The following is a 24581-nucleotide window of genomic DNA, read 5'->3' as shown; positions in this document are numbered from 1 at the left end:
CCTTGAAAATCATGAGTGTAGTGGATACCCATCTGTCATCAATGACGGTCAATTAAAGACCGTCATTGAGAAAGATCCATGTAAAATCACTCGAGAACTGGCAAAAGTACTTCAAGTTAGCCACAAAACTGCCTGCAACCATTTGCATGCGATTGGAAAATCAAAAAAGCTCAACAAATGGGTACCACACGATTTGAATGAAAATCAGAAAATGCACCAATATGAAATTTGTAATGAAAAGTGGATTCTGTACAATAATAAATGTTCTTCACAATGGTTGGACCAAAATGAAGCACCAAAAACCTTCCCTAAACCTGAGTTCAAAAAGAAGGTTATGGTGACTGTTTGGTGGTGTGCTGCTGGACTCATCCACTATAACTTAAAACCCAGAAAAACTATTACTGCAGAAACATACTGCCATGAAATTGCCAAAATGAATGAAAAACTGCTACTGGTCAACAGAAGAGGAGCAATCATTCTTCATGACAATGCTCAACCACACATTTCACTAATGATACTCCAGAAGTTGAGGGAATTTGGCTATGAAGTTCTTCTCCACCCAGCTTATTCTCCAGACCTTTCTCCTACCGACTACCACTTTTTCATGCACCTTGATGATTTCCTGCTAGACGAGTTCAAAAATGAAATCAATGCTGAAAGTGTGTTCAAAGAGTTCATCAGTTCCAGAACTCCATATTTTTATGTTACCAGAATAAACAAACTTATTACTCATTGGCAAAAATGTGTTGATTGTAATGGTACTTACTTTGATGAATAAAATTTCCACATTGTGATAAATTTCATGATTCAAAACGTTGCTTACTTTTTACTCAGCCTGATATATCTTTGTCATCATGTATTTACACACACACACACACATACATGTATTTATGTGTGTGTGTGTGTGTGTGTGTATGTATATATATATATATATATATATATATATATATATATATATATACACACAGACACACACACATACATATATATATAATAATGAAGGAAATATAACAAAATTAACAATCAAATATGTATTCTTTATTCCAACATAAGACCTTGGGAAAGGTTCTTCTTGAAATAATTATAACAGGATTATCATTGAAAAGAAAAGTTAGTTAGAAACTGTTGATACTATCATGTCTGGCATATCCTTACAGTTGTAGTTGAATAATATTCTTAAGGTCGTAATTTACTCACATGCAGCATCTTCAGAGTATTGTCGCTAATTTAGTTCTTAACCAAATTGAAAACTGTTAACATTTTTAAAGAGGACTGGACCCTAGCTACATTTTGGCATTAAAAAATTGAGATTTGGTCCAGTAGAAAAAAGTTTACATCAAAATTTGTAGCAACATTATAGGAGAGTAAGTAACGCCTCCAATCAAGTTTAGATCTAAATAACGTTTTTATTTTAAAAACAAAATATATTTATCTTAGCTTCAATGACAGAAGAAAGCATGAGGAATTTTATAGTTTTGGTCCCATGCAACAAAAATTTGTATCAAAAACATTGTGAGGTAAAATATCATGAAAAAAAATATAACTAAGGCAGAAAACTGGATTTAAGTATAATCAACTTTTTTATTTTAAAAACAAATTATATTTTAATTAAGCTTAAATGATAGAGCTCAATTCGAGAAATTTCATGGTATCAATCTCATGCAATGAAATTTTAAAAGAAGAAAGTTATGAGTGTTTGTTTCTCAAATTTGAGGGTGATAACATAGTTCTATACCTTTTTATGAATATAGTTCCATAAGGGGACTTTTAATATATGTCACCGGCATCATTGTGGTAATTTTCAATAAGGTAAAATCTTAAATTATTAATTGACACATTATTAATTAGCATAGCCTGGAAAAAACATGGATTACATGGGAAAATATGAGCAAGAGAAATAATATTCTCAAGATTATAAACCTGGAAAAGTACAGGACAAGTTACAACAATTGGAAAAGTTCAGGACAAGTCATTGCATCTAGTAAAGTACAGAGCAAGAAATGTTTTACTTAAAATATTGCAGCTAAGGATAAAATCTGAACATTAAAAATTATTTGATTTTAATTTACAAAGTAACATTATAATTAAAAAAAGGTACCATCATTTTGTTAAAATATTGACACACTAGAATATTTAAAAAATGAGAGCCAGAAGTACCAATATAGCTAAAGTTTTATGCAAAGTAGAATAGTATATATGGTAAGTAAATTCATTATGTAAAAAATAGGCATTGGGTCAAGACTAAAAATGTAAAAACTTGGCAAGGCAATAACTCAAGCAAATTTTACTGTGAATGTTATAGATAGATTTTACTATAATATATAACTAATTTTTGTATTATTCTATTTATTGTACTAACTAATTACATACTACTATTACTTTTTATAACCTATTTTCAAATTTCTAATCATTAATTTTAAAAATAGATTTTTTTAAAGTGCAAAAAATATTTTGAGCTATTTTTAATAGACATAACAAGTAATAATAAATAGAAGTAATAACTTACTATAAAATTTTTAGTTTTAATAAAAGCTTATATTTTTTAAATCTAAATATTTTATTTGAAATTTTATCCTTAGTAAAAATTTTCTTGTTCTGTACTTTACCAGATGTAACTTTTCCAGGTTTATAATCTTAAGAATATTATTTCTCTTGCTCGCATTTTTCCATGTAATTATATATGCCTGCAAAGGCTTCCCTATAAAATACAGTTAACAAACACTCAGAAGGATCATTTCACAAGTGAAATGTTTTGTTTACATTTTACAAAGATCATTTGGTGGTAGGGTTTTCACTAGAAATGTGGTGTTGAAGCAATTACTAAGATAAAGGTTGTAATCTTTTAATTTTAATTTTCCTATCATTTCTGACGGCATAGGTACACTAGTATAAGTATAAAAGCCAGATTCTTAGAATTCGAAAAGAACATTTTGAAACAGAAAAAACACAAACTGTCATTAACATCTAATGGAACAAAAGAAGACCATATAAATCAACTAGACGAAAAAAAAACATTATTTTCCTATGCTATATACTATACTATTGTACCACCAGAAATAATTAAAAGGACCCTTTAAGAGAACATCATTTGTTAACTCAGACAATGAACTCCAACAACTGAATAGCTGTACTTGTTGATTCTACTACATCGGAATTCATTGAGAAGGCACCTGTTGTGACTAAGGCCAAACCAATGAACTATACCACCCATAAAGACATCTGCATACACAAATACCAAAAGAAGTCTAACATCACCACACACACACCTCCCTTTCCTTTATCATTACCATTCCTCTCCCTCCTTCCATCACCTTCTACTCCTTCCCACCAAATACACACAGAACTGCCCACATACCCTGATCAAATTGAAAATTGGTGAAAATTGATAAGTATCCTTCAGTTATACATTTGTTGTTTCACACTATATTGCCTGAGGAAATGTGAACACATAAACTATGATCCACCTGATGTCCATGGATACTACAGACTGTACTGTAATCATCCCAGGAATACGGATCATGATTGTAAGAAACATGATTTGTGGAAACGCACACAGTGATGCATTAGAATATTTATAAACTCCATCCATTGAAACTGAAATCACTGTGTCCAGATTTGAAATTAACTCTAACCAATAAACAGGATTCCATCAAGGATTGATGATGTCAGCAAGCAATTATCCATTCAGATCTCTTGTAGAAACATTAAGAACTAGTTTTTGTCAGCAAAAAAAGAACAATAGAACCAGTAGATGCTTAACTCATTAGAATTCCAGTTATGATAAACAACATATTGAAATGTCATTAATGATCTTGTCTTTGGCAACTTTATTTTTGACAGACCATGGCTATGTATAGATGGTTTGCCTGGTAATTGCACCTACTGGGGACCTGAGAATATGCATATTATGGAGGAAGATCATACTAGATGCTACAGTTTGGCTCTTATCATCAAAAGGATTAATTAGATCATTCTTTTTTGATAATATTGTTACCGGTCCTATTTACTTGGAACTTGCTACAATAATTTGTTATGCCAAGCATTCAAGAGGACTTTGCAGACGTGATGTTTTATTTCTACCAGGATGGGGCACTGCCACACTACCTACTGTTATGAAATTTTGCCAAGTAGATTGAATGGATGAGATTCAGTAGAAAACCATCTGTGTTCACCAGACATGACACCGCTAAATTCTCTCTTTTTTAATGGGGATGATTAAAAGATGAAGATTATGGTACAAAACTGGGAGCAACCTTTGAACAAGAGTGTGCACAGATACAGAATGAAATGTTTCTTGATGTTTGCAATTCCATTGCTTTGTGTTCAGCAGTGTGATGAAGCAGAAGAGTCATCAGGTGTTCACAAAAAAAAATCTAACACTCTATATTGAAAATGAAATGTATTCAATGAATACCTAGTATATACATAAATACATTTGTAAATGCATATATGTATGTTCATATCTGTAATTGCTTGTACAAAAGTGCAGCAAGCAGTGTTGCTGTCAGCTTCTCCTGTAAACAAATTGTCTAGTCACTTCATGCTTTCAAAGCCATGTGGAATAAGTGATCTCATACATGTAAAACAACACCTCAATATATTCATCCAACTCATGCAAGCATGGAAAATTTATCATAAAACAAATGAATAAAGCACGCTAACAACTGTTACAGGACTACTAAAAGAAAACTGAAAACAAACATCTTCCAAAAGCTAAAAATAGAATATTATTTCACAAACCTCTCGAACTTTGATGTTTCCAGGTGTCCCTGAGACTCGAGGTATCAAAATTGGTTCCAAGTCCAGAGTCCAAAAGTCATTGAAATTTCCAAGTTTTGTTAAATTTCTCATTCCATTCTCACCATATAATTTTTTTTCCTGAAATATAAAATTATATACATAGAGGTTCAAGCATAGATGTATGGTTACAAAGCTCATTTTCTAACCACATAGTTTTGACTTCAGTGTCTTCTACTATAGCCCCAGGCTGACCAATGCCTTGTCAGTGTGTGTGCATACACATGGTGTGTGTGTGTGCATGAGTGTGTCCCTCTCTCACTGCTTCATAACAAGTGTTGATTTGTTTAAATTCCCATAAGTAGGTGATTCAGCAAAAGAGACTGATAGAATAAGTACAAAACTTGAAAATAAGTAACTGGGGTCAATTTGTTCGACTAAACCCTTCCTGGTGGTGGCTCAGCATGGCCACGGGCCAAAGACTAAAGTAAGTCTCCTGCTCTTGCTGTCGCTAGCATGGAAGGAGGACATTAAATGATGATGATGATAAAAATATATGTGAGTGGAAAACAGCTCTTCTTTAAAGCATATCCTACTGTAAACATTATTATATTAGTATTGTACTTATTGTCCCAAAGAAGTATTTGTTGTGAAATGCAGATATTGTTCACATACAATCTCAGCTATATTGACCATTGTACAATTAGTGAAAGTTCTAAGCTTATGGTTTATCATAGTTAAGTTTTATTTTCAGATATTCCCCCCCCCCCCACCACCACCACCACCACTTACCATTGCATCATAGCAAAATAAAACTCAAAGAATATTGTCTTTTCAAAAAGTTATTATTTTTTTAATGTAAGCTACAAGATTCCATAGGGCTAATGTTTAACTCTAGTTTCTATAAGCAAATCAGAGAAATTCCATCTGGTATAAAAGGATAAGAATTGATTACATTTAAAATTTCTCAAAAGGTTTAGACCATGAATTGAAGGTTTAGATCTTTTATCCATTCAGCTACTTTGTTACTTTAGTTTGCATAAAATCTAAAATCAGACACATCCAAAATATTGCTTAATATATAAGCAGTCTCTTATATCTATCCTATAATGTCATACTAAAAGTAAACAATCTCATAATTGAAATCTCAAAGCTAGAAGATAATGCATGACTAATTCCAAAAAAGCAATACATTTAACAAACTTAATATTCTTAAACTACATAAAAAATAGCAACATTACTCTGTTACAATAAGTTTAAAATTTTTATAAAACTTGTTAGAAGAATTAATCAACTGATTTTGAATATTTAATTTCTTAAGTTGATGGTTGTACTTAGTAGTAAGATACTTTTGAGATGTAGGCACACTTACCATCTTGAGCTTCACACTGATGTCAGTCTATTTTGTTTAATTACAAACTAGACAAGATATAGTGTATAAACCTGTTTTATTTCATTTGTTTTTTATAAACATATTTTAAAAGATGCATAGATCAAATTGGTTGAGTGGATATGCTAATGAACTTCCAGGTAGATGGATTTTGGTGAGTGTTTAAGCAGTATGCTGAAGTCAATTAATTCCTTCCATTTTAAATCAACTTGTGCCCGTGATATGTGTAAGGATTTTTGAGCGAGATCGTTGCCAGTGCCCCTGGACTGGCTCTTGTGCGGGTGGCACATAAAATACACCATTTTGAGCGTGGCCATTGCCAGTACCGCCTGACTGGCCTTCGTGTGGGTGACACGTAAAAGCACCCACTACACTTTCTGAGATCCAGCTGTAGAAACTCTGCCACATCAGGTTGGAGCCTGGTTTCACCAGTCCTCAGTCAAATCGTCCAACCCATGCTAGCATGGAAAGCGGACGTTAAACGATGACGATGATGATGATGATGAGATCACATTTTAAATTATAACATTTAAAATATAATGTCTTGAATGGCACAACAATGCAGAGTGGACTATAATAACTGTTATAATTTAATTACCCATAGTCTGATATAATAATAATATTTCGGAATACAAAAATTCCTTCTTTAGATATCGCTAGGAATTGATCGAGTTTCTGCTATAATTGGTTTTCCAAAAGTTACTGAATTGTTTTTTTCCAGAAATGTCTCTGCAGTGGTCTTACAAAGCTCCTTCCAGAATTCCTCATGAGAAGTGCATGAGAGCAGCCATATCTCAAGCTCGTGTGTGTTGACACATCCGCAACGCTGCTTCTAAGTTATGTATTACACGTGCAGTTTTTTTTCTTTCCTGTTTTTTTTTTTATATAATACATGAGCATGTTATCAAAATTGACCCTACATGCATCCAGATATAGCTAAATAATATACTGATTGCCAACCTCCATCCTGTTGTTAATTTGGGGCCCTAGTCTGTCTTAATTCTTAAATTACCCAAATTTCTTTCATTGGCCTCAGTTATGACTGTTATACTTTTGTCGGTGTTCTGGCATCTGTCTAGATGTTTTCTGAAGGAGGAGGCTCTCATGTTCAGATGTTCGTTGATGCGAATGTGTAACGGTTTTGTTGTGCTACCCACATAGAACTTATTGCATTTGTTACATTGTATTCTATGCAATGAACATCTGAACATGAGAGCCTCCTCCTTCAGAAAACATCTAAACAGATGCCGGAACACTGACAAAAGCATAACAGTCACAACTGAGGTCAATGAAAGAAATTTGGGTAATCTAAGAATTAAGGAAGCTTTACTCATACACAGACTAGGACCCCAAATTAACAACAGGATGGAAGTTGGCAATCAGTATATTATTTAGCTATATCTGGATGCATGTAGGGTCATTTTTGATAACATGCTCATGTATTATATAAAAAAAAAAAACTGCACGTGTAATACATAACTTAGAAGCAGCGTTGCGGATGTATCAACACACACGAGCTTGAGACATAAATAATATGAGGTAGCCATGTATCTCCTCTATAGCAAGACACCTGTACTTGTCTCCCTATCACACTTTAACCTCTCAACACTTAGCATAAACCCACTTCCACTCTCTTTAGCCAAGGAGGCTTTTCCCTTTTCTTTTCTAGCAAGTTACTTGGAGGTCTCACTTGTACTAGGGTTACAGAAAAGCACCTAATACACACTGTAATGTAAATGTCATTAGGAAATATATCCAACCATTGAAATCATTGAGAAAGTCCTGCAGCTTATTAGAGCTTGTCAAACCATCCAGCCCATGCTAGTATGGAAGACAAATAGTAAACAATGATGATGAACTTATGGATCAAAAATATAGTTACAGTAGAATCTAGAACAAAGAAAATGTATAGAATTACTACTGAAAACCTAAATAAACTATTTTGTCTTATTGTCAATAAGTTGATAAAAGTTAACCACCAAGCATGGCTGTGTGGTAAGAAGCTTGCTTCCCATGACATAGTTCCAGTTCAGTCCCACTGCATGACACCTTGGCCAAGTGTCTTCTACTATAGCCTCAGACTAACCAAAGTCTTATGAGTGGATTTGTAGGTCGAAACTGAAAGAAGCCTGTTGAATATATATCATCATCATCATATATATATATATATATATATATATATATATATATATATAATTTATATAAATAAGGATAAGATCGATATTTAAAATATTGATCTTATCAAGTGGTCAGCATGGGAATAAAAACCATCAAAGGTAATAATTATTTAAAATTATAATACAGGGTATCAAGAGATACCACCACGCTGAAAAAATAGCAGTCAAATCCTGACTCTAAAACCACAATAAATGTCCGCATGGCACGATTAGCGAAGATGAAGACCAAATAAACCAGTGTATTTACTGCGCTGATATTCTGTCCGGATCACACGAAAGGTTGTTTAGGCGGGCTATTTAAGCTAGTCGTGTGCATACGTGCATATATATGTATGTATACGTCCGTATATGTAAGTATACTGTTTATATACATGTATTTGTATTTATATACTGGAGTATATTCCACTGATGAAGGCAGAGCATTATTATTTATGCAAAGCCAGAAATCCAGGATTTGGAATTATCTTTATTTTTACTGGTTTATTTGGTCTTCGTCTTCGCTAATCGTGCCATGCGGACATTTATTGTGGTTTTAGAGTCAGAATTTGACTGCTATTTTTTCAGCGTGGTGGTATCTCTTGATACCCTGTATTATAATTTTAAATAATTATTACCTTTGATGGTTTTTATTCCCATGCTGACCACTTGATAAGATCAATATTTTAAATATCGATCTTATCCTTATTTATATAAATTAATTTTATCAGTGTATTTACTGCGCTGATATTCTGTCCGGATCACACAAAAAGGTTGTTTAGGCGGGCTATTTAAGCTAGTCATGTGCATACGTGCATATATATGTATGTATACGTCCGTATATGTAAGTAAACTGTTTATATACATGTATTTGTATTTATGTACTGGAGTATATTCCACTGATGAAGGCAGAGCATTATTATTTATGCAAAGCCAGAAATCCAGGATTTGGAATTATCTTTATTTTTACTGGTTTATTTGGTCTTCGTCTTCGCTAATCGTGCCATGCGGACATTTATTGTGGTTTTAGAGTCAGGATTTGACTGCTATTTTTTCAGCGTGGTGGTATCTCTTGATACCCTGTATTATAATTTTATATATATATTTATTTAAAAGCAGCAGAAATATAACAAAAAAACCGTTACTCTGAGTTTCACGTTCCCGTTCATCGGACAGTTTTGTTAGAAATTTCTAACAAAACTGTCCGATAAACGGGAACGTGAAACTCAGAGTAACGGTTTTTTTGTTATATTTCTGCTGCTTTTAAATAACGCATATTACTCTACCTCTGGTATTTGAGTACTCTTTTTTCCACCTTGTTGCACATTTCATGTGCTTACTCCGGTATATATATATATATATATATATATACACATATATATACAAGGGTGAGTCAAAAAGTAATGCCATTTTGTTTAGGACAGGTTGGTCCTCTGTGGATCACATCCCTACTTCTCAACATAATCACAGTTTCTCTTAATAGCTATGTTCCACCTTCAAATGAGAGCATGTATCCCTGCCCCGTAAAATTCTGTTGACTGTTTTTTGAGCCACTTCTTCATTACACTTTTCACTTCCTCATCACTGGATTAATGTTTGCCTCTCAAGCCCTCTTTCATGGGGCTGAAGAGATGATAGTCCAGTGATGAGGAAGTGAAAACTGTAGTGAAGAAGTGTCTCAAAGAACAATCAACAGAATTTTACGGAGCAGGGATACATGCTCTCATTCGAAGGTGGAACATTGCTATTGAAAAAAATGCTGACTATGTTGAGAAGTAGGGATGTGATCCACAGAGGACCAGCTTCATTTTGATGTATGATACATGTTCCTGTGTTGGTAATTATACCTGTCCTAAACAAAATGGCATTACTTTTTGACTCACCCTTGTATATATATATATATATATATATATATATATATATATATATATATATATATACGGAGGTATATATATATGGAGATATATATTTACATATATATATGGAGTTAAATGCAGGTATTATTCAAACTCTTTTATTTCCGACACATGTTACAGAGATATCACTGGTATTATTCCAAAGGAATAAAATGGTGTAAAACAATATAATCTTCTCTTCAGGGAAATGAAGAAATGAAACTTATCAATAAAACATTTTAACAGAATATGATGGAAATGTACAGTGATTAACTGAACGCTATTAAGTTTTAAAAAAAAAAATGTTAGAGGATATAATATATATATATATTCATCCATCAACCCAATAGTACTTAATAAGGCACTTTGGCTTGCTCATAACAAAGCTGGTCTCACCAGGGAAGAAATTAATGTGTTGGCCGCCAGAAAATCTATCATAAAGTTTGACAATAAGTTGTGGGTCCGTAAAGACACACCAGATGGTTTTGATATTACAATGGGAAGTTCTGATTCAACACAAGTAGCTGATTTAGTCTGTATATATATACTTTTTGAAATGGCAGAACAGTTCCCAAACATAAATGGAGGTCTATATTGTGATGATTGTTTACTTTACCTTCAAAATGTTTCTAACGAAAAAGTTAAGAATAGTTTAGTTAAGTTTTTCCGTAGAATGGGCTTAAGCATCGTTTTTGATGATGATATAACGAAGGCCAACTTTTTAGATATTACACTTAACCTACACAATAATTCGTACTTCCCATACCACAATCCAATGACCAATTTTAAGTATATTAGCAAATTCAGTAATCATTCTAGGGCAATTACTAGGAACTTAGTTAAGAATATTTCATTTAGATTGTCTAAGTCATCTGCTAATGTTGACATTTTCAATGATAAGGCCGAATTTTATAACTCTGCCATACTTAAAGCAGGTTATATAGAGAAAGTTACCTACATTAAATTCCATTCAATCTTATTCTACTTTTACTAATGGAGATATGAAATCTAGTTGTAAGGATATAAACGATATCAATTTTAATTTATACGCCAATACCAAACAGAGGAAGGGAGATAACCCTTATCCAAACCCCTATTTCTGTTCTAAAGGTAAAACTATGTCTTTCAAAGATAGTTACACTGAAAATAAGGTAACTAATAGTAAAAACCATTTGGTCAATTATTCCTTATGGGAGGCAAATTAAATCTAATCTTCCTTTGCAGTTTCGTGAAGCTATTATTAGGAATTTTCCAAAGAATTCTAGGTATTACTCTATTATCAACTCACACACGGTTTGGATTGGTTTTTCTAACACAAAAAAATCTCTTACAAATTATTTCCTCACATAATATTAGCCAGTTAGATAAGGATACATTTACTAATACCAACATTAATTTAGCTAATACCATCCATCCCCCTGGAAATATTGATAACAAGGTTATTGTATCTGAAATCAATTACAACAGAATCAAGTTTATGTTAAGTAACTCTAAAATTAAATATTCTATATACCAGTGTAAAATTACTTCTCGTAATGAAATATTTTTTTATATTGGCAGCTCATCTTCTCAGTTATCAAAAAGAATTTCTAATCATTACTCTACATTTAGGGATAGGAATAAACATAACAGTACAGGGCTTAGTAAATTAATTTGGTATCTAAAAGACCACAATAAACAATTTAATTTAAATTGGTTGATTCTCTCAATTTCGATACCTTATGATAAAAGCAAGGAATTCTGTCTTCTCTGTAATTCTGAACTATTTTTTATTCTTTTTTTCTAAAAATCCCTTTGTAAACATGGTTATAGAGTGTGCATACCGATGTAAACATTGGCAGAAACACACCTTTAGTTCATATAAGTGATATCTATCATTATATATAATTTAAACATTAATTTTCTTCTTACATTTCACATTCACTAGATATATCTTTTTCCAAGACTTTAGGGTTTTATTTAATTTACTTATCGTTATATACTTCTCACTTATTTGGTTTTTTTCCTTCCTTTACCCCTCCTCTTTCTATAAGCTACCTTTGATGTTATGTCCTCTAACGCTTTTTTAAAACAAACTTAATCACTATACACATCCATCATTTTCTATTAAAATGTCTTATTGACGAGTTTCATTTCTTCATTTCCCTGAAGAGAAGGTTACATTGTTTTACACCATTTTATTCCTTTGGAATAATACCAGTGATATCTTTGAAACATGTGTCAGAAGTAAAAGAATTTGAATAACACCTGCATTTAACTCCATTTATTTATTTATATATACTACACAAAATATTTCATGTAAACCCGGAGTTTCTACCTTTAAAAACAAGGAGTTACAACCTTTTTACTTGTGTGATCTTTTGCTACCCTGGTAACTATTTATCTATTTTTTCTGTGTTGTTAACAAGGGAAAAATACACACATCTATTTTTATATATATATATATATATATATATATATATATATATACAGTAGGCTCCACTTTATAAATCCATCTTGGGACCCCCTATTTTGGATTTATTAACAGAGAGAACAAAAGTCACCGATTGATTAAGCATGTATTTATTAAAATTCAAACATATGTGAATGCACGAATAAAAACATTATAAACAATGTCACTGAATGAAAAATTTGTTGAGTCTTGTTTACTTTAGTAGATGCTTTGTTTGCAACTCTGCATTGATTTTTTTCCTTAAGTGTTCTAAAAAGAGTCATGTCACTGAAATCAAAACTTTCAAGGCCACTTTCTAATCAAGTTAGATAGCATCTCATTTCAACTGGTGTTGGAGGCTCCGGAACTCTTTCATCAACATTGGAATTGCCATCTTCTCTTCTGGTTTCCTTCTGAGATTGCAGAATGTCATGAATGATCTCGTCTAGTTTTTCTTCTTCAGTGATGATCTCTGGAGCAACAACAGCCCCATCATCTACAGACAACCAGTTCTCGAATTGCTTTTTGGTCAATCCAGTAGGCAGTGAAGGCAGGATCAAATCTTTGTTAACATCTATGGCTTCATTTGATTCTTCAGCTGAAACAAAACCGCCTTTGATCCAACAATGTTTGATTGTCTGGCTAGAGACCTCTTTCCAAGCTACACTTAACATGTACTTGGCATCCAAAATGGTGAACTGCTTTGCAAAAATGTCACATTCAGTGTCTTCCATAACGTCAATGATCTTCTCGTGCATTTCCTGTCTCAAGTAGACTTTCAAGGTCTTGATTATCCCCATGTCACAGGGCTGTAGCACTGACCTTGTGTTGGGAGGAAGAAATTTTAAAGTGATATTCTTGAGATCATCGATGACTACATGAGAAAAGCAATTGTCAAGTAGGACCACCACTTGTCTTCCAGATTCCTGCAAACGATGATCCCAAGATCTGAGCCAACTTCCATAGATTTTGTCTGCCATCCAAGCATTGGTTGAAAAGTCATACTGAATCGGAAGCGTTTTGACATTTTCAAAGCATTTTGGTGAACCAGCCTTTCCAATTAGGAGCAGGTCTTCTTTGTCTCCATTCATGTTGCAGGCCACCATCAAGGTCACATGGTTCTGTGCCGTCTTAAAGCCTCTCACAGTTTTCTTGCAACTCTCATAGACATAAGTATTTCCTGGTAATGCACGAAAGTAGATCCCAGTTTCATCAGCATTGTAGATGTCCTGTGGCTGATACGATTTTAGCAGAAGCTGCATGGTTGTCTCACGAAATTGATGGGCTGTCGATGCCAGCTTCAGCTCCATCACCTGCAAAGTACGAGATGTTTAGTTTGTGTTCTCTAAAGAGAAAAATGTGAACTAGTGAACTACAATGCTTACCTTTTAGAACCGTAAGAGAGATTCCATGAGTTTTTTGCCAACAGCAAAACCAACCTTTGGATACCTTAAAATCGTGTCTACCAGCTTGAGCAATGGCGTTGGCTTTGTGCATTAAAATCGGGCCATTGATAGGGACATTTCTCAAGTGAATAAATTGAAACCAATTGTAGAGAGCACAGTCTGTCTGTTGGTCTTTTCCCTCTTGCTGGCGCTTTCTCTTTGATGAACAGCCATCATGTTCTTTGGCACAAAGGTCATCCTCATTCTTTAGCAAATTCTGGAGCAGACCTCTTGAAATTCCTAAACTCTGTGCTACTTCCCACTGAGTTGTTTTCCCAAGAGCTTTGTAACATTCTAACAATTGAATCTTTTCTGCCATGGATTTGTCCTGCCTCTCTTTTCATTTTGAACAACTTGTGCGTATGTCTGCCTCTCTGCATGAATGGCTAATGACGCATCTCTTTCGCTCTTAAATACTATCAGGTAGGCTCCATCAGTCACAACCAGCCAGCTGTCATGTGGTACACACCATTATGCAACAAATGAGAAGGGCACACAATTTTGACAAGAGGTGTCTCGGAGCCTACTTTTTTGCTTGAATGACAAGGTTGTATGTTAGACTCCAGCAGCCACTGCCAACTACCACATATTTATTGATCTATTTTTGAATGATAGAATGTACAACATGACAGCTGGCTGGCTGTGGCTGCTAGAGCCTACCAGTCAGTATTTAAGAGTGAAAAAATAAGCACTTCATTCATTCACTGCCACTTGTTGAAACTTTAGGAAGGAACAGTGACAATAGGATTTATTAAGCGATGGTTTGGATTTATTAAACGAGAGATTTTATGCGTAAAAATTCCATGCCAACCCATTTTGGATACATTAAATGGATGGATTTATTATCAGTGGATTTATAAAGTGGGATCTACTGTACTAGTAATGCATCCCGGTGTTGCCAGGGTGTTATGACCTACAGCCATATTGTGTTATTTGTTCCTTTCTTATGGGCAGAATCAGCACAGCGCTGATATATAGTGAATTGGATTACTGGAAGTTATTCTTTGTTTAAAAGTGAAGAGGGGAGGGTACAATTTGCATGAAAGTGCTTTCTGTTCTTAAGAAATATCACAAACTATGTATTGTTTCATCGTTTAAGAGGGAGTTAATATGATTTTGCCCAGAAATCACATTTTCAAAATTTTAGTTTCCCCCGATCCCCACTGCAATTTCATAATTTGTAACTTTTTTATGAATTGTTTTTTTTTTTTTATCCATGTAGAAAAATAAAGTGATTACAGATCTGAGAAATATATTTTTTTCTAAAGTTTAATTTTTCTTTAAAAAACACTCAATGCCCCTATCCCCACTTTGCCCACCCATCACCTACCCACTTTCGAAAAGCTAAAAACACCCAGTGTTTCACTTTCGTCTGATGTTTCATGTATGCATAGAATTGTACTGAAATAGCAGATGTAAAAAATATTAGAGCACCACCAGAAAACCTGACATGCTAGAAACAACAGGTAAATGACATTATTTCTGAAGAAACTTCCCCGTTTTCCGAAAAGCTAAAAGTGAAACATTAGGAGATTGTAGCTTTCTGAAAGTGGTGAGGTGATGGGTGCATTTTTGGGAAGGAGATTTTAGTGTTTCTTTAAGAAAGAAGAAAATTCATAAAGATTCATACTCTCTGTTTTTTTTTTCCCTGTGGATTATCAAGAAAAAATTAGAAAAATTTTTTAAAATAAAGAAATTGCGATGGGGAGGGAGAAAATTGAGAACGTGTTTTTTTGGCGAAATCTTTATCGCTTGTATTGAAAACATATGGATCAGGAAAAAATCTATGGAAAAAATCAGGCGAGGTGGGGGGGGGGATGTCACCTCAGACATGCTAGGAACAACAGGTAAAGGACAGGATTTTTAGAAGAACTTCCTTTTAAATTTATATCAAAGATCAGGTTTTTAAATACACTCATCATAAACACAAATTACAGAATAGAAAAAAGTGATTTCAGTTGGATTTGAGCAATAATTTTGCACCTGCACATAGTAAGAGATAACATAATTCATACAGAAGTTTTAGCTAGAGAGAGAGAGAGTGTGTGTGTGTGTGTGTGTGTGTGTGTGTGTGTGTGAGTGAGTGAGTGTGCCAAAGGAAGTTATTTTATGGTATTCTTTCATTTGAAGCAGGAAAGTTGTCAACTCATCATATGGGATCATATGATTGTTTGTTAACTTCTGTAAAATTTTTTATTGCTTTATGCTTCGAAGAGAACAGAAATTGAAAGAGAGAAAATGAAAAGGCAACATTTGCTTTGAAGTGAGAGCAGAAAGTGAAAGAGAGAAGATGTATATATGTGTATATGAAATGGACATGTGTGTGTGTGTGAGAGAGAGAAAGAGGGGAGGAGGGGGAGGGGGAGGGGAGGGGAGAGAGGGGAGAGAGGGGGGAGAGAGAGAGGGAGGGAGAGAGAGAGGGGGAGAGAGAGAGAGGGGGAGAGAGAGAGAGAGGGGGAGAGAGAGAGGGGGAGAGAGAGAGGGGGAGAGAGAGAGAGGGGGAGAGAGAGAGGGGGAGAGAGAGAGAGGGGGAGAGAGAGAAGAGGTGTGTGTTGTCATGTATGTAGTTTTTTGCATGTGTTAGTAGCACTCACTCACTCTTTCTCTCTCTCTCAAACACACATTATCTTTCATATATACATACATCTTTTTTGTATGTATGTGTGCACGTGCATGTGAAAGAGAAAGTGAGTGACTGTATTTCCTCATAACATATAGAGAAATGGATATCTTTTAAGGTACACACTCATACAGAAAATGTCACATTGTTGTCAAGGTATAAAATGTCATTTAGGATAGCTGAATTATAGAAAGATCATAATGTTAAATTTTTGTAATGCAAATATGTAAATGAAAATAAAGTTTATTTGTTAGCTGAAAGATTACTGAATCTTTTGATACCCCATACGTCAAAATCAGCAACTCAGGTTTCAAATGTATTCATTAAATTCTGCAAAATTTTTTTATTTCTTTATGCTTTGAAGAGAGCAGAAATTGAAAGAGGTGAAATTGCAACATTTGCTTTGAAGTGAGAGGAGAAAGTGAAAGATGTATGTACATGTATATAAAATGGATGTGTGTGTGTGTGTGTGTGTGTGTGTATGCGAGATACAGAGAGGAGACAGAGAGAGTAAAGGTATGTGTTGTCATGTACGTATCAGTGGTACTTACTCGGTCTCTCTCTCACACACACACATCTTTCATATACACATACATAAATACATATGCATACATCTTTTTTGTATATATGTGTGCATATGCATGTGAAAGAGAGAGTGATTGTATTTCCTCCTAACATGTAGAGAAATGAATGTTTTTTAAGGTACACACTTGTACAGAAAATGTCATGTCTTCATCATTGTCGTATAAAATGTTTACAAAAGTTGACTTATAGAAAAGATTATAATGTAAAATTTTAGTAATGCAAATATGTAAATGAAAATGAGGTTTATTTGGTAATTGTAAGATTACTGAATCTTTTGATACGCCATACAACAAAATCGGCAACTCCGTTTTTGAATGCATAAGAAAGATATGCACACACATACACATACAAACTCTCTTTTATATATATATATATATATATATATATATATATATACAGAAGTGTCCCTGCCTGTCTCTCACATTCCCTGTGTGTCTATCTCTTCCTGTCTCCTCCCTTTCCCTGATATCAGCCACCCTCATTATATCACATTTCCCTCAACCTAACACTTTTGCATCCCTCTCATTTCACCATGTATTAGCCCAACCCCCATAGTCAATCCATTATCGATTTTTATTGAAATCCAATTAGCCTATAATTGAACTGGGTGTTAGTTCAACATGTATATAAAGTTTGGTGAAGATTGGTTCCCTGGTTTGGGCAGTAAGATGGTAACAGATAGACAGAAATTACCATTTATACATAAGATATATATATATATATATATATATATACATACATATATATATATATATATATATATATATATATATATATATATATATATATATATATATATATATATATATATATATATATATATATATATATATATATATATCTGCATGGCACCTTGGAAGGGTAGAATCAAAGTGATAAAGGGATATATATATGCATCAACAAGGATTGTGGTTAAGTCAGTACATTGAACAAATTCCCATTGTGGTATTCAGTCCAAGATATATCCCATTATATTGAAATGAACTTAGCATTTCATCCTTTATAAGATTGAGAAAAAAAGTACCAGGCAATGTACTGAGGTTGTAACAATTAAGTACAAGCCTTGAAGATAATGTCCTACAATGGCTGCAGCCCAAACATAACTGAAACCAGTAAAAGAATAAAAATAGGGGGGGGGGGGGGCAGTTTATTTCTGTTTTTTTTTGTATTTATATCACTGGAATGGGTTTGTTAAACAGAACCATGTTTCCTTTGGGAACTATCTAGAAATATGGAATTATGTCTGGTTTTATAATTGAGCGTCTTTCCTTTTACCATTTTACAATAAGTGATTTGGAGATATATCAGTTACATCTGACTCTAGGACACATATGTAAAGTGGTAGCAATTCTGGCTCAATAAAATATTGCAAATTTTCAAAATTACAAATATAATGTGCAACATAAAACAGAATAAGACATTAAAATGTAAAATTATTATAATCAAAGAACAAGGTTTATTTATGAACTAAACAACAAACACTTTAGAAACAGTAGTCCACTTAATTATTAGACCCATAAAAAGATTAAACATTCAGTTTTGACATTAAAAAGTAAATCTGTTTAAAAGATCACAATACAAAGAAACCTGCTCCACAAAAGTAAAGCAGAATAATAAATTTCTATTGAACCTGGTTTCAAACAACAGAGTCAAGAATTATTTCTTTGTTCACATGCTAATTCAAAGGCCTCCACTTCTTCAACCCTAATGCCTTCATGTATTACAGAGTATCATAAAAAAAGGAAATGTTTGTCAAATAAAAAACAAAGAATATATAATTTTCAGTGAAAATTATCATACAAAATATGTACAAGCTGTTAGAAAATAAATACTAAAGCTTTCAGATTTCATCATCATCATCATGGCATGGGGCTTTCAGATTTCATCATCATCATGGCATGGATTGAATGGTTCGACAGGTGCTGGCCAGGCAGGAGCCTGCACCAGATTGCTGCGTCTGCTTTGGCATTTTTACAGCTGGATTCCTTTCCAAATACTAACCACCCACCAGAGTGAACAGAGTGCTTTTTACATGGCCTAAGCACAGGCAAGGTCAGTTTTGGCATGGTTTTTACAGCTGGATGCCCTTCCAAATGTCAACCACTTTACAGTGTGAACTGGATGCCTTTTGTGGGTCAAAACAGTGTCACCAAGTAACTTGCAAGACTAAGATCCTTTGAGAGGAGAGGGGGAACTAGAAGAGGTGATCTTGTGCCAAAAGGTTTGAGTGTGACAGAGAGACAGAAACAGGTGTCTTACTGTAGAGGAGGTACATGGTGGCCAGTCTCAGAGAGAGAGAGAGAGAGAGAGAGAGAGAGAGAGAGAGAGAGAGAGAGAGAGAGAGAAAGAGAGAGAGAGAAAGAGAGAGAGAGAAAGAGAGAGAGAGAGGTGTGCTGCTGTAAAGGAGATACATGGCTATCCAACCTGAGGGAAGAGCTAGAGAAAGAAAAAGTGAGGGGTAGGGAGGGAGTTGGAGACAGCAAGAGTGCAAGACAGAGCAGGAGAGAGAGGGTAGTGAAGTGGCAGTGTGTTGCTAAGGAAGCATAAGGGCCAAGAGAAGTGCAGTGACTGGAGAAAACCTGGGTATATAGAGGAGGTGGGGGACTACAGGATAGCAAGGATATAGTGAGAAGGGCCATGAGGACAGGATTGGGGAGTGAGAGATAAGCCTGGTGCATGAAGAGGAAATGTGAGAAAGATGTAGTTTGGTTTGTTGGGACAGGGTGTATGAAAAGTTTCATTGTTACATGTGGGTAGAACACAGCACTTCTAGAACAGTTTTGTTGACATAGGCAGGTCTTCTGAAAAACCTCATACCGCCAGACATCTCAATCCATTGTCATTTCTTCCATGAGGCTCAACAATCTAAGACCGGCCCTCGCCAATTCATCCCATGTCTTCCTGGGTCTCCCTCTTCCACAGGCACCATCCACTTTCAGTTATCAACACTTTATACAGCTGTCTTCATTTATATGCTTTACATGTCCAAACCAATATAGTCTTCTCTCTTGCATACTGAATCTGATTGCTCTTATGCCCAACTTTTCTCTCAACACATTTACACTTTGTCATACATACACACTGATGTTACACATCCAACAGAGCATACTGCCTTCAATTCCCTCTAGTCTATGCATGTCTTATGCATTCAGGCCCATGTCTCACTACCATGGGGTATAGCCGTTCACACACAAGCATCATACAATCTACCTTTCACTCTAAGAGAGAGGCCTTTTGTTGCCAACAGAGGTAATAGCTCTCTGAACTTCCTCCATCCTATTCTTATTCTAGAAACAATACTTCCAGAGCTAATTTGGTCACCTAGGTAACAGAAACTATCTACAACCTCAAGAGAACCTCCTGGGCATTTGAGACAGTCTAAGTCCTGTATGCCCTTAGTGCTTATTGGTCCTGCACATCTGCCACATACAAAGATGACTTCATCTGTTAATCTACCTGAGATTCCATTGCACCTCTTATGTGTGCATAGCTTACACTGGGTGCAACAAATTACTTCCAACTCCTTTCCTACATATTGAGCAGGGCCATTTACCTGACAGAAAGAGAGTCTTATCTGCTTTCTGATTATTTTTTGTTCAAGTAGAACAAAAATGCAAGTTAATATTATGACAGTAGCAGCATTTCCAGGAACATCAGAGATGAAAATTAATTAAAATATCTTTAAGAAAGAATGATAACCAGAATTAGCTAGCCATGAGCTTACTATGATATTTATTCATTATATAATCAGCCATCTTCAGTAACAGAGGACAATGATGTTCATAAATTTCTCAGGAACTCTAGTGATGTATAAGAAAAATTATATCAAAGAATCTTAGATTAATAACATTGCATTCAAGAAGATTACTATTAATATCTCCACCTGACATCTAATTTACTTTATAGAGGTAACATTTAAAAATTGCTGAATCAACTATAATTCATCATCAGTGCTATAAGAGCTATATGACATTACAAATGTAATGTCACACGGTTAAAAGGAAATCAAATTTTCAGCTGTTGATAACTTTTTTCACAAGTGGCACTTAAAATGGATAAAAGAAAAATATACTAATACATTTAATAGAAATGATTGATAGATGGTAATTTTAAGTGCAAGTTTCAATTAACAGAATTCAGTTAAGATGTTGCAGCTGTTAGTAAAAGGTCTACACAATCTTTATATCACTGATTATAGCTTTAACTCCTTTGCCCTACATACAGTTGTCATTAGACCATAAATATACATTATCATGTAGACTAAGCAGAATTTATGCTAGAGCAAGGATTGGTAAACTCTGACTTGTGCCATTATATAGTGTGACAACTGTCTTGAATAAATTGTAGCTATTATTTTCCCATATCATACTGTTATATCTCTAGTATTACATTATTTCCATTGTTCCAATTCATTGGCTTGACAAAAATATTTTCTATGGCTTGACAAAAATATTTTCTATGGCTTCACAAAAATATTTTTATAAATGTAATTAACTGAAGTTACATTCTTAAGAAACGCCTACTCCTTTCATTATTCATTATATCATCTGTGAAAAACATATTTTATTCTATGTTAGATGTTTATAATAAAAAAAAACATTAAAATAATTAAAAACAAACTGCTTCAATAGCCTTGCGTGATAATGGTTTTATCTTGTTTTTGGCTGGCAAGACAAACATTTTCAATCTAGCCTACCCTCAAAAAAGTTTACCAACTCCAGAGACAGAATAACAAAAAGTGCTAGACTAAATCATTTACAGTAATTAGATTCATTCTGCAATAAGTAATCTGCTGAAACCAAGCATGATTCACAGTTGTAATGTCCTACAGACACAAGAACAATTCATTACCAATCAATTCATTGGCATCATCCAAGCCAGAAGGTCAAAAGATTACCTCATTCTGCTATTTTAGTTTCAGTTTGTATCTATTGTTTGGTTTCCATTCAACACTGCAAAGGCAATTGTTTCTGAACTCATGGAGTTAAGTAGGAATTGAATCATTGCAGCAAACAATTCTTGAGATTTTTTTTTATCCAGTTTTGTTTAACATGGAACATAAATAAATATGATAGTTCCAGGAATATAGGAGATATAACAATGAGAATAGCTCACACACCACAATACATTTAATTCTGTTGTGAAGAATACATTGATTATGACAGATCCAAACAAGTGCCAAATCGCAAAAAAATTTATCCAAGGAGAAAAAAACAGTGGAAAAGAAAGAATATAGAAATATAAACTAACACACTAGAATTGTAATGGGCAGTTTATAATTCTGAATACAAAATTAATTTCTACAAAAATGTCAATCGTAATCTGAAATTTGAATACTTTTTTGTTAGTTTTTTATGTTTTTGATAAATTTTTAAACATATAAATTTTACATTATTTACATTTCACGGATATTTGTCCTCATCTTGTTTGTTGTTAACACAACGTTTCGGCTGATATACCCTCCAGCCTTCGTCAGGTGTCTTGGGGAAATTTCGAACCTGGGTTCTCATTCCTAACAATGTTACTATTATTATATTATTATTATTACTATTATTAATCAGGTCGTTGCCGTGAATCGAACTCGGAACCTTAGGGTTAGTAGCCCGCGCTCTTAACCACTACGCCATATGCCCGTGGGCAATTATGGTGTGAATTTTAAGGCTTATAAATCTATTATTTTTCTATCCTTCCTCAATACCGGTTCCCATATGCTATTCATATCTGCACTCGGTCTGCTTAGGAGGTTGTTGTGTCCTAGCATATGTGCTGCTTCTTTTAGTTTTCGTATTTTCCAGTGTTGTTCCCTGTCTATTATTTTAACTTCATCCCACAGGGGGAGGTGGTTTCCATTTTTCCATACATGATCAGCTATACCCGATTTATCAATATCTCCTTGTGTCACAGCTTTGCGATGTTCTTCTACCCTTATTTTGAGGGGCGACATGTTTCGCCTTTGTATAACCTACCACAGCTGCATGGGATGCAGTACACGCAGTTTTTGGTCATATTCTCTTCTGTTGGTGGTTTTACCCGAAGGAGAGATTTGCGAAGTGTTGTATTGCTCTTGAATACTGCCCTGATGTCATATGGGCCGCATATCTTTTGTATCTTTTCGGAGAGGCCTTTCACATAGGGTAGACAGACTGTAGACAGTTTATTGGTTTCATCCTCTCTTTTCTTCATAATTGGAGTAGATAGTATGTTCTTGGGGTAGTTGTTTCTTAATAGATTGTTACTGAGCTTGATCATTTCCTCGTGGAACAACACTGGAAAATACGAAAACTAAAAGAAGCAGCACATATGCTAGGACACAACAACCTCCTAAGCAGACCGAGTGCAGATATGAATAGCATATGGGAACCGGTATTGAGGAAGGATAGAAAAATAATAGATTTATAAGCCTTAAAATTCACACCATAATTGCCCACGGGCATATGGCGTAGTGGTTAAGAGCGCGGGCTACTAACCCCAAGGTTCCGAGTTCGATTCACGGCAACGACCTGATTAATAATAGTAATAATAATAATAATAATATAATAATAGTAACATTGTTAGGAATGAGAACCCAGGTTCGAAATTTCCCCAAGACACCTGACGAAGGCTGGAGGGTATATCAGCCGAAATGTTGTGTTAACAACAAACAAGATGAGGACAAATATCCGTCAAATGTAAATAATGTAAATAATTCCTCATCTCTTAAATATAGAACTATATAAATTTTAGTTTTCATTATTTCCCCTTATATATTGAAAAGTAAATATTTATAGAACGATTTATATATCTTTCTATAAATGTCATTTTACATACATCTTATACTATAAAAGAGAAGCAGATTTCAGTCTGTCTGTCACAACATCAATTAGAGGGAGGAAAAGAAGGGAAGGAATCAAAATATGTCACAATGTATTTTTAGAAGAAGGGGAGGAGAAAAAGTTGAGAGAGAAAAAATTAAGTGAGTGGGTGTGTGTGATAGATAGATAGATAGATAGATAGATAGATAGATAGACAGACTGATAGACAAGTAGGTAGGTAGGTAGGTAGTGTTGTCACCATAGTAATACAACACAGCTTCAAAAATAAAAACTTTCACTATATAATAATATAGTTATTTTTTGGTTGTTTATGTGTGGATATTTCTGTGTTTCTCTGTCTTTTAACAGAGACAATGCAACACATACTTAAAAAAAAAAAGACTTTCACTATAAGAACAGATTGTTGTTGAGAAAGAAATTCAGTAAGAGAGAATGTGTGTGTGTGAAAGATAAATAGATGGGTAGACTGTTATCACTAGAGTAACTAACGAGCCTTTCACTATATAATAGTCT

The 24581-nt window shown here is 34.2% G+C and overlaps 1 protein-coding gene across 2 annotated transcripts in view; it reads right to left on the bottom strand.

Moving 5' to 3' along the window:
* The window catches only part of LOC106876983 (glutaminyl-peptide cyclotransferase), an 88848-nt gene that overhangs the window by 47902 nt on the left and 16365 nt on the right, over positions 1-24581 (bottom strand). The window contains exon 2 of one of the 2 annotated variants that reach the window (XM_014925755.3): positions 4741-4878. In XM_014925755.3, the coding sequence (XP_014781241.1) occupies positions 4741-4878 (138 nt within the window). Of the gene's footprint in view, positions 1-4740; positions 4879-12721; positions 13920-24581 lie in introns of those variants that run through there. The other variant, XM_089359818.1, reaches the window with a different exon arrangement.

This window comes from Octopus bimaculoides, chromosome 11, assembly GCF_046866305.1.
Source record: "Octopus bimaculoides isolate indiv1 chromosome 11, ASM4686630v1, whole genome shotgun sequence".
NCBI lineage: Eukaryota > Metazoa > Mollusca > Cephalopoda > Octopoda > Octopodidae > Octopus > Octopus bimaculoides.
Note: the sequence above shows the minus strand (reverse complement) of the source record. Positions and strands in the feature narration are given on the sequence as shown.